Source organism: Rana temporaria, chromosome 8 (genome assembly GCF_905171775.1).
Source record: "Rana temporaria chromosome 8, aRanTem1.1, whole genome shotgun sequence".
Lineage (NCBI taxonomy): Eukaryota > Metazoa > Chordata > Amphibia > Anura > Ranidae > Rana > Rana temporaria.
The window spans coordinates 12,967,574-12,983,372 of record NC_053496.1 but is presented as its reverse complement, the minus strand read 5'-3'; the positions used below and the strand labels follow the sequence as shown (position 1 = coordinate 12,983,372).

The window sequence follows — 15,799 nt, the reverse complement described above, 5'->3', positions numbered from 1 at the left end:
ATTAGCCTTAGTGTGTGATTAGGGGGGTGGTCCCTTTGAATACTGTCACATGGTTGTACTGTATAAAAGACTGAGAAGAAACCATTACAATTGTCTTCATTTGAAACCAGAGAACACGGAGCAAGTCTTGTTATTCTGGGAAATGGGAGGCCTGCTGGTTTGTCTGTGTGTCAGATGAGCTGTCGTAGTTGATGGAAGGTCGTAAACGGTGGTGACTGTTACAGATGCCTCCTGCATGTATCCTTACCTGTCAAATGTCTCCCCTCTGTCTGGTATAAGAACTGAAAAACTGCAGATTCTGTGGGTGGGTCTGTTGTCTGGAGCTCGGTGGGTGGAGTTGTGATGTCAGTAGACTCCCCGCCCTCCTCTACACTCCCCTTGTCAACGTGCATTTTTTCCTGTGTATTCCTTACACTAAATTCTGCTATGATCACTAACATCCAGTCAAAATCCAAAAAAGCAACCACATGACTTCAGAAAAGGAGTGGGGGTGGGAATTAAAAAATAATGCCTGTCTCCAGGCTAGTGCATGAGATATGTAAATAACCTGTCACTCACAGCAAGAGGGCGGAACGGACTAAGGTTTTTCTCTGTAAGTCCGTTTTATTTCACTGAACAATAAAAGAGGATTGCTCAGAGCTGGATTAACTCTGTGTGGCAAGACTGGGCACAGATGATAGGAAATCGTATACTGTACATTGCGACATCAAAAAAATAAAATAAAAAATATTTCGGGTTTACATCCACTTTAACCACTTAAGACCCGGACCAATATGCAGGTAAAGGACCAAGCCCCTTTTTGCGATTCGGCATTGCGTCGCTTTAACTGACAATTGCGCGGTCGTGCGACATGGCTCCCAAACAAAATTGGCGTCCTTTTTTTCCCCAAAAAAATTGCTTTTTTCTGTGTTATTTGATCACCTCTTTTTTTTTTTGCGCTATAAACAAAAATAGAGCGACAATTTTGAAAAAAAATCTATATTTTTTACTTTTTTCTACAGTAAATATCCCCCAAAAATATATAAAAAAACATTTTTATTCCTCAGTTTAGGCCGATACGTATTCTTCTACATATTTTTGGTTAAAAAAAAAAATCGCAATAAGCGTTTATTGATTGGTTTGCGCAAAAGTTATAGCGTTTACAAAATAGGGGATAGTTATATGGCATTTTTATTAATTTTTTTTTTTTTTACTAGTTTCATAACTGCGACATTATGGCGGACACATCGGACACTTTTGACACATTTTTGGGACCATTGTCATTTTCACAGCGAAAAGTGCTATAAAAATGCACTGATTACTGTGAAAATGACAATGGCAGAGAAGGGGTTAACCACTAGGGTGTGCTGTAGGGGTTAAGTGTGTCCTAGTGCGTGATTCTTACTGTAGGGGGCGTGGCTGGACGTGTGATGTCACTGATTGTCGTTCCCTATGACAGGGAACAGACGATCAGTGACAAGCCACAGAGAAGAACGGGGAAGGTTTGTTTACACACAGCTCTCCCCGTTCTTCAGCTCCTGTGACCGATCGCGGGACACCGGCGGCGACCGGGTCTGTGGGTCCCGCGGGCACGGTCACGGAGCTTTGGACCGCTCGCGACCCACGGCTGGGTTCTTAAAGGGGATGTACATGTACGCCCTTGTGTCCAGCCATGCCATTCCGTTGACGTATGTCGTCGTGCAGTGGTCCTTAAGTGGTTAAAGGGTTGTAAAGGGAAAAAAAATCCCTAAATAGCTTCCTTTACCTTAGTGCAGTCCTCCTTTACTTACCTCATCCTTCCATTTTGCTTTTAAATGTCCTTATTTCTTCTGAGAAATCCTCACTTCCTGTTCTTCTGTCTGTAACTACACACCGTAATGCGAGGCTTTCTCCCTGGTGTGGAGAAAGCCTCTTGAGGGGGGAGGGGGCGAGCAGGAGTGTCAGGACGCCCACTAAAACACATTTTTTTTCTCTATCTGCAAAGTAGAGAGTGTCCTGACTCTCCTGCTCGCCCCCTCCCCCCTCAAGAGGCTTTCGCCACACCAGGGAGAAAGCCTTGCATTACTGTGTGTAGTTACAGACAGAAGAACAGGAAGTGAGGATTTCTCAGAAGAAATAAGGACATTTAAAAGCAAAATGGAAGGATGAGGTAAGTGAAGGAGGACTGCACTAAGGTAAAGGAAGCTATTTAAGGAAAAATATTTTTACCTTTACAACCCCTTTAAGCAGGGCCGTCTTAATAGCAAAGTAATGCCCTGGGGCCCCTCCCAGCTTGCCCCAATTTACACACCTACTTTCAAGAAATACAGTATAAATAGTTAATAGAATTAAACATATATTCATTAGTACTTTCAATAAAATCGATTTTACAAAAGGAAAACATTCCGTAAATCAAAGACTAGTCAACGCAAAGGGCACAGAACAGAGGGGAATGCAGAGGGGCGCAGTACAGGGGGGGTCAGGAGGGCACAACACTGGGATCAGGAGGGTACAGTATAGGTTCCGGGACACGACCATATTGGGACAGTTTAGTAAAAAGCATGACTGTCCCAGCAAATCCGGGGACAGTTGGCAAGTATGATGTAATGCAAGATTATTTTGGGGGGCCCCCCCCATGTACCTTGGGCCCCTGGGCAGTGCCCAGGAGTGCCCTTGCATTAAGATGGCCCTGCCTTTAAGTGGTTAATAACCGGAAGTGATGTCATGACGTCGCTTCCGGGTTACTACCTCTGAAACCCGAACAAAGCCGGAATCTGCTTTGTTCGGGTTTCGGATGTAGTAACCCGGAAGTGACGTCATGACACCACTTCCGGTTTACTCAGGAGCCAACGGCGCAAAGTCATGACGTCGCTTCAGGGTTACTACATCCGAAACCCGATCAGAGCCGAATCCAGCTTTGTTCGGGTCTCCGGCCAACCAAGCCGGCTGGCATCACTCCGCTACAACCACTTGAAGCCAATGCTGTACAGGTACGTGACTTGGCGGCATGTGGTTAAAGCTAAAAACATTTTTATTACTAGTATGGACAAATACCAAACGATACTGCCATAAAACGCAAACAGTGGGGTGGATTCAGTAAGCAATTGCGTCTGCGTAACCATAGTTACGCAGCGCAATTGCTTAATTGCGCCGGCGTATCGACTGCTCCTGATTCAGGAAGCTCGATACGCCGACTGCAGCCTAAGATATGACTGGCATAAGGCTCTTATGCCATCGTATCGTAGGCTGCATTCTTACGATGGCCGCTAGGTGGCATTCCCGTAGTGGTCAGCATAGAGTATGCAAATTGCATACTAACGCCGATTCACAACCCTACGCGCGCCCTGCGTACGCATTTTACGTCGTTTGCGTTCCTCGGGTTCCGCGTAAGGCTGCTCCTGCTATTAGCAGGGGCAGCCAATGCTAAGTATACCCGTCGTTCCCGCGTCGCGATTTAAAAAAATTACGTTGTTTGCGTAAGTGAATCGTGAATGGCGCTGGACGCCGTTTACGTTCACGTTAAAGCAAATGACGTCCTTGCGACGTCATTTGCCGCAATGCACGTCGGGAAAGTTTCCCGACGGAGCATGCGCACTACGTTCGGCGCGGGAACGCGCCTAATTTAAATGATCCACGCCCCCTACGGGATCATTTAAATTACGCGCCCTTACGCCGGCCATTTTTAAGGAGGGCCCGTGCAAATTACGTAGCTACTGCTTCATGAATGAAGCGTAGCGCAGGTAATTTACGGAGGCGCAGCATTAAAACGGTACGCTGCGCCTCCGTAAGAGGGCGCAAGTCGTACCTGAATCCACCCCAATGTTATCGGCTTTTCCAGCTGTCATATGTGAGCTACAAAACGACCTCTCTCAATGCAGATTGTTTCCTGCATTGGGGGGGAACACTTACCCAATAATGATTGATGTATATCCAAAGCTTTCACTAAAGTCTGTACGAATGGTGTCAATACTTGTTGCCCTAGGCTCTGTAATATAAAAAATATTACTCTTACATTCATATTCATTAATGCAGCCTTGCTAGGTTAGGCCTACTTTTAAAGCGGAACTCGAAGGAAACACTTTTTTGTTTTAAATAAAAATGGAGAACAGTTGGGCTCCCCTTAGAGGTTAATTTAAGGGGTCTATTTCTACAAAAAAATATATTGCTGTGGGAATGTCTTAATTATTCGCCCAGTTATTACAAATAATCCCTGTAATGTTCCCAATATGTTTATTTCCTATGACCATTGGCTCTCTCTAGTGGCCAAAATGCGGTATTTTACTGAAATACCTAAAATCGGGAAAATACCACATTGGGGCCACCAGATGGACCTAGCGATCCTAGGAAATAAACATATTGGGCTAGATTCAGATAGATTAGCGGATCTTTAGATCCGCGTAATCTATCTGATTTACGATCTACCGGCGCAAATTTGAGAGGCTAGTGCAGTATTCAGAAAGCACTTACCTCGAAACTTGCGCCGGCGGATCGTAACTCCCCCGGCGGAATTCAAATTCCGCGGCTAGGGGGAGTGTAGTATTTAAATCAGGCACGTCCCCGCGTCGATTTAAATGCGCATGCGCCGTCTGTGAATTTTTCCCGGCGTGCATTGCTCCCAATGACGTCGCATTGGTTTCGGCGTGAACGTAAATTACGTCCATCCGTATTCGCGACCGACTTACGCAAACGACGTAAAAATTCAAAACTTGGCGCGGGAACGACGGCCATACTTAACATTGGATACGCCGCTAATAGCAGGGGTAAGTATACGCCGGAAAAAGCCGAACGCAAACGACGTTAAAAAAAAAGCGACGGGCGGGCGTTCGTTTCTGAATCGGCGGAAATCGGAATTTGCATATTCGTCGCGTAAAAAACCGAAGCGCCACCTAGCGGCCGGCGGGAGATTGCAGCCTAAGATCCGACGGTGTAAGTCACTTACACCTGTCGGATCTTAGGGAGATCTGTGCGTAACTGATTCTTATGAATCAGTCGCATAGATCCGACCGTCGGATCTCAGAGATACGACAGCGTATCTCTTTCTGAATCTCCCCCATTAGGTTCATTTACGGCGATTGGTCATGACGGCTATGTGAATGCTTGTGATACCCGCCACCTGCCACCTAGATGGGGTAAGACAGCGAGCGCGCAGGGTGGGGCTAGGGGGGTTTGAGGGTCCTGCCAGCTGCCGGGGGGTGTTTGTCGCCCCCCGCTCCCCAAAAAAAAAAAAAGCAGCTGCCACTGGGGTTGGTGTTTGCATTTTAAAACACGACTACAGACAAAATAATTTTAGTGTTAGGACCTCTGACAACTTTTATTTGCTGCCCTTTGTCTTCATTTAGAAGATTTCTCCCCACTTCCTGTGCCAATGAAGAGAATTGCAACAGACAGTGAAATGTACCAAATTCCTCCCAATGACACCAAAGATGGGGGCAAATTCCTCCCAATGACACCAAAGATGGGGGCAAATTCCTCCCAATGACACCAAAGATGGAGCCAAATTCCTCCCAATGGCACCAAAGATGGGGGCAAATTCCTCCCAATGACTCCAAAGATGGAGCCAAATTCCTCCCAATGACACCAAAGATGGAGCCAAATTCCTCCCAATGACTCCAAAGATGGGGCCAAATTCCTCCCAATGACACCAAAGATGGAGCCAAATTCCTCCCAATGGCACCAAAGATGGAGCCAAATTCCTCCCAATGACACTAAAGATGGAGCCAAATTCCTCCCAATGACACTAAAGATGGAGCCAAATTCCTCCCAATGACACCAAAGATGGAGCCAAATTCCTCCCAATGACTCCAAAGATGGGGCCAAATTCCTCCCAATGACACCAAAGATGGAGCCAAATTCCTCCCAATGGCACCAAAGATGGAGCCAAATTCCTCCCAATGACACTAAAGATGGAGCCAAATTCCTCACAATGACACCAAAGATGGGGGCAAATTCCTCCCAATGACTCCAAAGATGGAGCCAAATTCCTCCCAATGACACCAAAGATGGAGCCAAATTCCTCCCAATGACTCCAAAGATGGGGGCAAATTCCTCCCAATGACACCAAAGATGGAGCCAAATTCCTCCCAATGGCACCAAAGATGGAGCCAAATTCCTCCCAATGACGCTCCCCCCCAAAAAAAAAACAGCAGCTGCCACTGGGGTTGGTGTTTGCATGTTAAAACACGACTACAGCCAAAATAATTTTAGTGTTAGGACCTCTGACAACTTTTATTTGCTGCCCTTTGTCTTCATTTAGAAGATTTCTCCCCACTTCCTGTGCCAATGAGGGGAATTGCAACAGACAGTGAAATGTACCAAATTCCTCCTAATGACACCAAAGATGGGGGCAAATTCCTCCCAATGACACCAAAGATGGAGCCAAATTCCTCCCAATGATACCAAAGATGGAGCCAAATTCCTCCCAATGACACCAAAGATGGAGCCAAATTCCTCCCAATGACTCCAAAGATGGGGCCAAATTCCTCCCAATGACACCAAAGATGGAGCCAAATTCCTCCCAATGTCACCAAAGATGGAGCCAAATTCCTCCCAATGACACCAAAGATGGAGCCAAATTCCTCCCAATGACACCAAAGATGGAGCCAAATTCCTCCCAATGACACCAAAGATGGAGCCAAATTCCTCCCAATGACACCAAAGATGGAGCCAAATTCCTCCCAATGACTCCAAAGATGGGGCCAAATTCCTCCCAATGACACCAAAGATGGAGCCAAATTCCTCCCAATGACACTAAAGATGGAGCCAAATTCCTCACAATGACACCAAAGATGGGGGCAAATTCCTCCCAATGACTCCAAAGATGGAGCCAAATTCCTCCTAATGACACCAAAGATGGAGCCAAATTCCTCCCAATGGCACCAAAGATGGAGCCAAATTCCTCCCAATGACACTAAAGATGGAGCCAAATTCCTCCCAATGACACCAAAGATGGGGGCAAATTCCTTCCAATGACACCAAAGATGGAGCCAAATTCCTCCCAATGACACCAAAGATGGGGGCAAATTCCTTCCAATGACACCAAAGATGGGGCAAATTCCTCCCAATGACACCAAAGATGGGGCCAAATTCCTCCCAATGACACCAAAGATGGAGCCAAATTCCTCCCAATGGCACCAAAGATTGAGCCAAATTTCTCCCAATGGCACCAAAGATGGAGCCAAATTCCTCCCAATGACACCAAAGATGGAGCCAAATTCCTCCCAATGACACCAAAGATGGAGCCAAATTCCTCCCAATGACTCCAAAGATGGAGCCAAATTCCTCCCAATGACACCAAAGATGGAGCCAAATTCCTCCCAATGACACCAAAGATGGGGGCAAATTCCTCCCAATGACACCAAAGATGGAGCCAAATTCCTCCCAATGGCACCAAAGATGGAGCCAAATTCCTCCCAATGACACCAAAGATGGAGCCAAATTCCTCCCAATGACACCAAAGATGGGGGCAAATTCCTCCCAATGACACCAAAGATGGAGCCAAATTCCTCCCAATGGCACCAAAGATGGAGCCAAATTCCTCCCAATGACACCAAAGATGGGGGCAAATTCCTCCCAATGACACCAAAGATGGAGCCAAATTCCTCCCAATGGCACCAAAGATGGAGCCAAATTCCTCCCAATGACACCAAAGATGGGGCAAATTCCTCCCAATGACACCAAAGATGGGGGCAAATTCCTCCCAATGACACCAAAGATGGAGCCAAATTCCTCCCAATGACCAAGTGGGATATGATAGAGGTTGTTGAAATTATTTTTTAAATACCTATTTATATATTGATTTTAACGTGTAATACACAGAATTTTGGCACTTACCTCCATCCGCAAAAGGTCTACCTTCTGTGGAAAGAAGACAAAATTGTTAGAATGTGCAATAGGGTGAAGGTTGGTGGTACCAGGGCCGTCTTTAATGTTGATTGGACCCAGAGGGAACTGGAAGCCAGTGGAGATCAATGGAGTAGCGATGTCTACTTCAAAGATTTACAGCTTCTAGAGCAGGGGTGTCCAAACTTTTTTCAAAGAGGGCCAGGTTTGATGAAGTGAACATGCGTATGCCCCCTCCCTCGCCCCCTCCCTTGGACTACAGGAGAGTCAGGACGCCCACTAACACACAGCTCCTTTCTCCATCTGCAATGTAGAGAGTGTCCTGATTCTCCTGAAGATATGAATGAAAAAACTTATATATAGCGCAGCACATGCGAATTTAATCACCTCTGGGCGCTATAGAAAGGAGCTGTGTGTTAGTGGGCGTCCTGACTCTCCTGTAGTCCAAGGGAGGGGGCAAGCACGACACTCCACACCAGGGAGAAAGCCTCGCATTACTGTGTGGAGTTACAGACAGAAGAACAGGAAGTGAGGATTTCTCAGAGGAAATAAGGACATTTAAAAGCAAAATGGAAGGATGAGGTAATTGAAGGAGGACTGCACTAAGGCAAAGGAAGATATTTAGGGGAAAAAAATTGTACCTTTACAACCCCTTTAATGTCACACAACTGGGTAGGCTTGGGATACAGTGCCCCAAGCCCACCCTTTTTTAAGCCAATTAGAGCCTCAGGCTCTAATCATGTGCTTCTAAAAAAAAAAACACTTTGAAAACCATGCGCCCTGCATAGAGATAAGGGCCCGTGTGCATGGATTAGGGGGGCAGCGCCCCTGCACCCCTAATGAAGTGGCCGTCACTGCCCACCATAGATGTGCCAGGTGTGCCCTAATCACCTTGTATGCTGCAGACGCCCCCCGTTTAGACCCGTGATATTTCACCAACGCCTAAAAATATATATATATATATATATATATATATATATATATATATATATATATATATATATATATATATATATATATATATATATATATATATATATATATATATATATATATATATACCGTATTTACTCGAGTATAAGCCGAGTTTTTCAGCACATTTTTTTGTGCTGAAAATGCCCCCCTCGGCTTATACTCAGGTCACCCTTTTGCCCCTGATCACCCGGATTTTGGGGACCCGATACCGGCCGGTCTTAGGTCCTCTGGACCCCAAACTTGGCACACATGTAGCCACCATGGCCAGGGGTCAAGTCCTGGGGAAAAAAGTGTGGGAACTCCCACCCAAGATCCACTCCCCCACCAAAAAAAAAATGATACGCTCATATGCATAATTACTAAACCGCAAGTTTTTTTTTTTTTCGATCCACTGTACCTTAGTAACCCTTTATGTTACTGGCCGCTTCCTGTATATGGATTCATCGGGGTGTGTGCAGGTATTCCGTTACTTCCTCCATGCCGCAATGTCTCCTGGGAGCTTTTGTCATTGTTCCCAGGAGACATTGCGGAGGTCTGCCGTGAGTTATCGCAGGATTTAGAAAGAAGCAAGTTCTTTCTGTGACTCGAGCTGGGCATCGCCGCTTAGTGAAGGATTGGCTCGGGCGGCTCGGCTGCTCTAGTCCTGCAAAGGAAACTGAGTTCCTGCTGGGAAAAAAGTGCAGGAACTCTGTTCCCATGCGTTCCCGCAGGACTTGAGCACTGACCCTGTTCCTCTACAAGTGTGCAAAGTTTGTTGTCTTAGAGACACAAGGCTGGGGAGCACCGATTTTTCAAAGCCGGGCACCCCTTCCATAGACTTACATGTTAAACGTCAGTCTAGTCATGGGCACAGTGAGGCATGGGCACAGTGAGACAAGGCTTATACTCGAGTCAATAAGTTTTCCCATTTCTTTGAGGTAAAATTAGGCTTATATTTGGGTCGGTTATACTCGAGTATATACGGTAGTTCTAAAAAAATACAAAATAAAATAGTAAAAATAAAAACTACTGAAACCGTCCACTGCCCCACTGACATCAAACTCCGCCCTGCTGACATCGTCCACTGCTCTACTCAGGCCTCGTACACACGACCGAACATGTCTGCTGAAACTGGTCCGCGGACCAGTTTCCGCGGACATGTCCGACCGTGTGTAGGGCCTAGCGGACCGGATTCCTGGCCGAGCGGACAGGTTTCCAGCGAACAAAAGTTTCTTAGCATGCTAAGAAACTTGTCCGCTGAAAAGCTGTCTGTCGGACATGTCCGATGGTTAGTATGAGTCATCGGACATGTCCGCTGGTTATGACGTATAACCAGCGGCCCGAAATCCCGCGCATGCGTCGAATTGATTCGACGCATGCGTGGAAGCATTGAAATTCCGCGTCAGAGAACGTCGGTGTCGTCTACGTCACCGCGTTCTCTGTCCGCGGGGATTTTGGTCTGATGGTGTGTGCACACATCAGACCAAAACCTCCCAGCAGACATGTCCGATGAAAACGGTTCGCGGACCGTTTTCATCGGACATGTCTGGCCGTGTGTACAAGGCCTGACACCGCAGTATATACTGTATACACATGCACAGGCATATGTGTTTGAGCTTTGGGGTGCACACCCAAATGCAATAGGCTGTGCACACCTATGCTGCCCACCATAAAGTCTCACTCCTACTGTTTTATTCTCTCGATATTAGAAAAGGCCAACCTAAAAGAATAGATGGTTGGAAATAGGGATGCACCAATACCATTTTTTTTAAGACTATGCGCCAATACGTTTTCTCAGGTTTTCTCCAATACCAATTAGGCCCCGTACAGACGAGAGGATCTATCCGCTGGGATTGATCCGCGGATCAGTTCCAGCGGATAGATCCTCTCGTGTGTAGACCCGAGCGGACAAATGTCGGCGCATATTTATCCAGCCGACGGATTCCCAGCGGATAAAAGTTTTGTAGCATGCTACAAAATCTATCCGCTGGGATCCAGTCCAGCGGATTGATCCGGTCGTCTGTACAGACTCACCGGATCAAGCCGTCCGCTCCCCTCCCTCGCATGCGTCGTAATGATTCGACGCATGCGTGGAAGTAGTTACCTTCCAGCGTCGCTCACGTCGCCGCGTCATCGTCGCGGTGACGGCGCGACGCGTCATCGTCGCGGTGACGGCGCGACGCGTCATCGCGGATGTATTCCGCGCGGATTTCGATCTGATGGTGAGTACAGCCATCAGATCCAAATCCGCCAGAGGATGTTTCCGCTGGAAACGGTCCGGCGGACCGTTTCCAGCGGATATCCTCTGGTGTGTACGGGGCCTTACCGATACCTATTTTTCGTGTCATGTGACAGTTTTGGAATGAGGTCGCTCCTTTCATACCAGAACAGGATTCATATGTATTTACCTGCAGCAAAAACGACACCTGAAAATGAAGATGAAAAGTCAGGTTCATTCTCCATCCCACAGACTACGGGTCTTCTCGTGTCAAGACTTGAACCCATCTGCAAATTGAGATCCTGGAGAGACGACATCAATTTTAAATTTTGTTCCATTAAAAACTACAGGGAAAACTGCAACCATAGTTTGTGGCCTTTGAGAATGGTGTGAACCTTTCACTGCCATAGACAGTTTTGCATTCTTTTCCACATGTTCAAATGCACATTTTAGGCCTGAAGATTAGTTACCCCCCCCCCCCAAAAAAAAAAACTTAATATATTTCAATAATGCAGAAACCCTGGAGAATAAAATTGGGGTTGTTTCAATTTTTAAATCAAAATCATTTTATCAAGCGCATATTCTCAGTAAAAAATAAAAACACATTTTAGAGCACACAAACGTAATCTATTACCCAATTTTTGTTAAAATATAAAAGATGAGTTTGCGCCAAGTAAACAGATACCCAAGCGGTCTAGCCTCATAATTGTGTCTGCCTGTGAAGCCTATAACTGCTTGCCGACCGCCCAGGGCCGCCATCAGGAATTTACAATTCAGGCATGCCCCCCGGAACAGAGATCCGATCCGGGGGGGGGGGTGCTGCCGCCGCAAATTGAGAAGCAGGGAGGGGGGCTGCCGCGAATTGAGAAAATTGAGAGGTGGGATGGTGTGCCGCTAATTGAGAAGCGGGGGGGGGGCCTGCGAATTGAGGTCAGGGGACTTTGGGTGCTGAGTTGCCATCCGGGGGGCCCTGGGGGACCTCCGAAAAAAAAGGGGGGGTTGCCATCCGGGCCCCTTACAGGTATACTGCCTGTACCCCCTGATGGCGGTCCTGCGACCGCCACATTATCATTTACGTCGATAGAATAGCACGGCTGCGCAAATGGGTGTACAGGTACGTCCCCGCGGGACCGCCGGACAGTCCCAAAGAATTTTTGTACAAGTCATTCTGAATTGAGAAAGCTTGACGGCTGACCAGCAAAACGTCTTCAAGAAAAATATAGCAAGTCTAGTTACTTTGATTGACCTGAATGAATGAGAACCTTCACAGACATCCACCTCCATAGTTCAAGAATCTTGTCTGCTTACAGGGTACCGGCGCACTCCGTGACCGTGCCCTCAGATTCGATGTCCGCCGGTGTCCCGCGATTGGGTCACATGTAGACATGTGCACACTGAAATATTTTGTTTCGGAATTTCGTCCGAAAAATACATTTATTTAGTTACTCCCGAAATTCGTTTTTATTTATTTTGCTTCGTTAAAAAATGCATTCGTCCGAAAATCTGAATTAATTAACCGGTTAACGCCCACAATTATTATTTTTTTCGTTTTCGTTTTATTAATTTTCTATTTATTTTTTTTGCTTTTTTCGGAAATTCGGAAATTCCAAAATTCGGAATTCTCATGTCTATATTGACTAGACATGTGCAATTTGTTTAGTTTCAATTTTTTTTTTTTAGCAAATTCTGACAAATTCGTTAATTCCAAAATTTCCGAATTTCGAAATTTGTAAATTTATGATTTTTCGAATTTACGAAATTTGTGCGAATTTTCGAATTTCGGAAATTAGAAAATTTCTAAAGTTCCAGATTCGAAAATTCAAAAATCTAAAAATCTAAAAATGGGAAATTTGCAAAGTTGAATTTCCAAATTCCGAATTTTTTGAATTTCCGAAATTAGTTTTTTTTCGTTTTCGTTTAATTTTTTCGGAAATTCGGAAATTCAAAAATTCGGAATTCTCATGTCTATATTGACTAGACATGTGCAATACGTTTAGTTTCAAATTTGTTTTTTAACAAATTCTGACAAATTCGTTAATTCCAAAATTTCCGAAATTCGAGATTCGATAATCTAAAGTTCAAAAATCTCAAAATCAAAAATCTCAAATTCAAAAATCTCAAAATGGGAAATTTGGAAAGTTGAATTTCCGAATTCCGAATTTTTAGAATTTCCGAAATTCTTTTTTTTTTTTTTCATTTTCATTTCATTAATTCTCTATTTATTTTTTTCGGAAATTAAAAAATTCGGAATTCTCATGTCTATATTGACTAGACATGTGCATTTCATTTAGTTTCAAATTTGTTCTTTAACAAATTCTGACAAATTTGTTAATTCCAAAATTGCCGAATTTGTTTTTTTGTTTTTTGCTTTTTTCGGAAATTCAAAAATTCGGAATTATGACACAGGGCAGGGGGGCGGGGGGTTTTAATAAATATGTCAGGGGGTCAAGCTTTTTTACAGCAATGAAGCCTATAACTTACCTTAAAGGCTTGATAGGCTTCCTCATCTGTTCTGCAGCTGCTTGGCCTACAGTACATCCCATTGTGAAAGTCTTCCTTGTTTCCATCAATACACGGAGGTTTGGGGTCCTCATAATGAATGTCGTTATGATTTAAACCATAAATATAAGACTGCACTTTATTGTATACCTGTAAAGGAAACAGAAGTCCAATTTGCATGAAATGTATACATACAAGGTCCTGCTATTTCCAAGCCACCCTCCCATGTAAAAAAACCTACAAAAAAAAAAAAAGTCTGGATAAAGAAGATAATAAAACTGCAAAACGTGTTGGCTATCATTACACAAATTACACAAATCAAATAAAGCGTCAGTACATGTGTACTGCCGAAAACATTGCTTTTTTCGTTTCATTCTTTTTTTTTTTTGTTTTTTTTGGGGGAAATTCAGAATTCTGAATTTCCGAATTTGGAAATTAAGAATTTCGAAAATTCGAAGTTGCAAAATTCGAAATTCGAAAATGGGAAATTTGGAAAGTGTAATTTCCGAATTTTCGAATTCCGAATTTTCGAAATTCGGAAATTAAACTTTCCAAATTTTAGATTTTCGAATTTTAGATTTTCAAATTTTGCAATTTCGAATTTTAAAATTCGGAAATTCTAAATTTCGGAAATCCGAAAATTCAGAAATTTCGGAATTTACTAATTTGTCAAAATTTGTTAAAAAACGAATTTGGAACTAAACAAATTGCACATGTCTAGTCATTAGTCCATCTCTTCCTGTTATACCGCGTACACACGATAATTTTTCGGCATGAAAAATAACGTTTTTAAAAACGTCATTTAAAATGATCGTGTGTGGGCTTCACATAGTTTTTCGGCTTCTGTAAAAAAGTAAAAAAAAAAATCAAACATGCTGCATTATTTCAGGTCGTTTTTTAAAATTTCGTTTTTCGTGTAGTTAAAAATGATCGTGTGTGGGCAAAAACAACGTTTTAAACCCGCGCATGCCCAGAAGCAAGTTGTGAGACGGGAGCGCTCGTTCAGGTAAAACTACCGTTCATAATGGAGTAAGCACATTCATCACGCTGTAACAGACAGAAAAGCACGAATCGTCTTTTACTAACAAGGAATCAGCTAAAAGCAGCCCAAAGGCGAATGGAACTTCCCCTTTATAGTGCCGTCGTACGTGGTGTACGTCACCGCCCTTTGTTCATCATTTTTCAAAAACGATGGTGTGTGGGCAACATCGTTTTTAATGATGAAGTTGGAAAAACATAGTTTTTTTTCATGATGAAAAATTACCGTGTGTACGCGGCATTAGGCTCCATTCACACTAATGTGTTTTTTGATGCATTTTGCAGAAATGCAGGGAAATTTTTTTAACATGGTTTCCTATGGAACACGTTCACATCAATGCTTTTTTGTGCCTCTGCATTTTTGGAAAGGGTCGGGGACTTTTTCCCCTGCAAAAAGCAGCATTTTGCATGTAATAGAATTCAATGGACCCACATCCAAAACGTCGTTTTTTTTTTTTTGTTTCATGCATTTTTTTCGGAAATTCTAAAATTTGGGATTCCAGATTTCCAAATTTTTGAAACATTCGGAATTTAGAATTCGAAAATTCGTAAATTCAACTTTCCAAATTTCCCATTTTCGAATTTTAGATTTTCGAATTTTGCAATTTCGAATCTCGAATTTTCAAAATTCAGAATTTCTGAAATTCTAAAATTTAGAAATTCCGAAATTGAAAAATTCGTAAATTCGAAATTTCGGAAATCCTAAAATTCAGAAATTGAAAAATTAGAACATGTTCACATCAATGCTTTGTTTTTGCACTATAAGTAAAAAAAAAAAAAAAAAAAACGCAGAGGTGATCAAATACCACCAAAAGAAAGTTCTATTTGTGGGAAAAAAAGGGACGCCAATTTTATTTGGGTACCAGGTCGAAAACCGCGCAATTGTCACTTAAAGTAACGCAGTGGCCCGGTCATGAAGGGGACCTCTTCCAGAGGTGAAGTGGTTAAATAATAATAAAAAAATAATAATAATAAATAAATAAAAATAAATAATAATAAAAAATGTAAAATAGTTCTTACATGATTAGCATTAAATTCATCATATAGGTTGAGCAATGTGAAGGAGGCGTCTGTTCCTCTTAACCCACAGAAGGACCCTGGTGCAGCTGTTATTTTTTGATGAACGGTCGCTCCTGGGGCCACAATCTCCTCCGTGAATTCCAAATTCACCTATAACGGAACAAGAATTTGGCATGATATATTGTTTCTATGTAATTAAGCTTTTACAGTGCCTTGAGAAAGTATTCATACCCCTTGAAATTGTCCACATTCTGTCATGTTACAACCAAAAAA

At 43.6% G+C, this 15,799-nt stretch overlaps 1 protein-coding gene across 2 annotated transcripts in view; it reads right to left on the bottom strand.

The window, feature by feature from the left end:
• The window catches only part of LOC120946684 (ovostatin homolog), a 217,593-nt gene that overhangs the window by 92,439 nt on the left and 109,355 nt on the right, over positions 1 to 15,799 (bottom strand). For both annotated transcript variants that reach the window (XM_040361310.1, XM_040361311.1), the window contains 5 exons: positions 15,527 to 15,676; positions 13,451 to 13,618; positions 11,160 to 11,271; positions 7,789 to 7,812; positions 3,868 to 3,943 (listed from right to left, as the gene is read on the bottom strand). In XM_040361310.1, the coding sequence (XP_040217244.1) occupies positions 3,868 to 3,943; positions 7,789 to 7,812; positions 11,160 to 11,271; positions 13,451 to 13,618; positions 15,527 to 15,676 (530 nt within the window). The remainder of the gene's footprint in view (positions 1 to 3,867; positions 3,944 to 7,788; positions 7,813 to 11,159; positions 11,272 to 13,450; positions 13,619 to 15,526; positions 15,677 to 15,799) is intronic.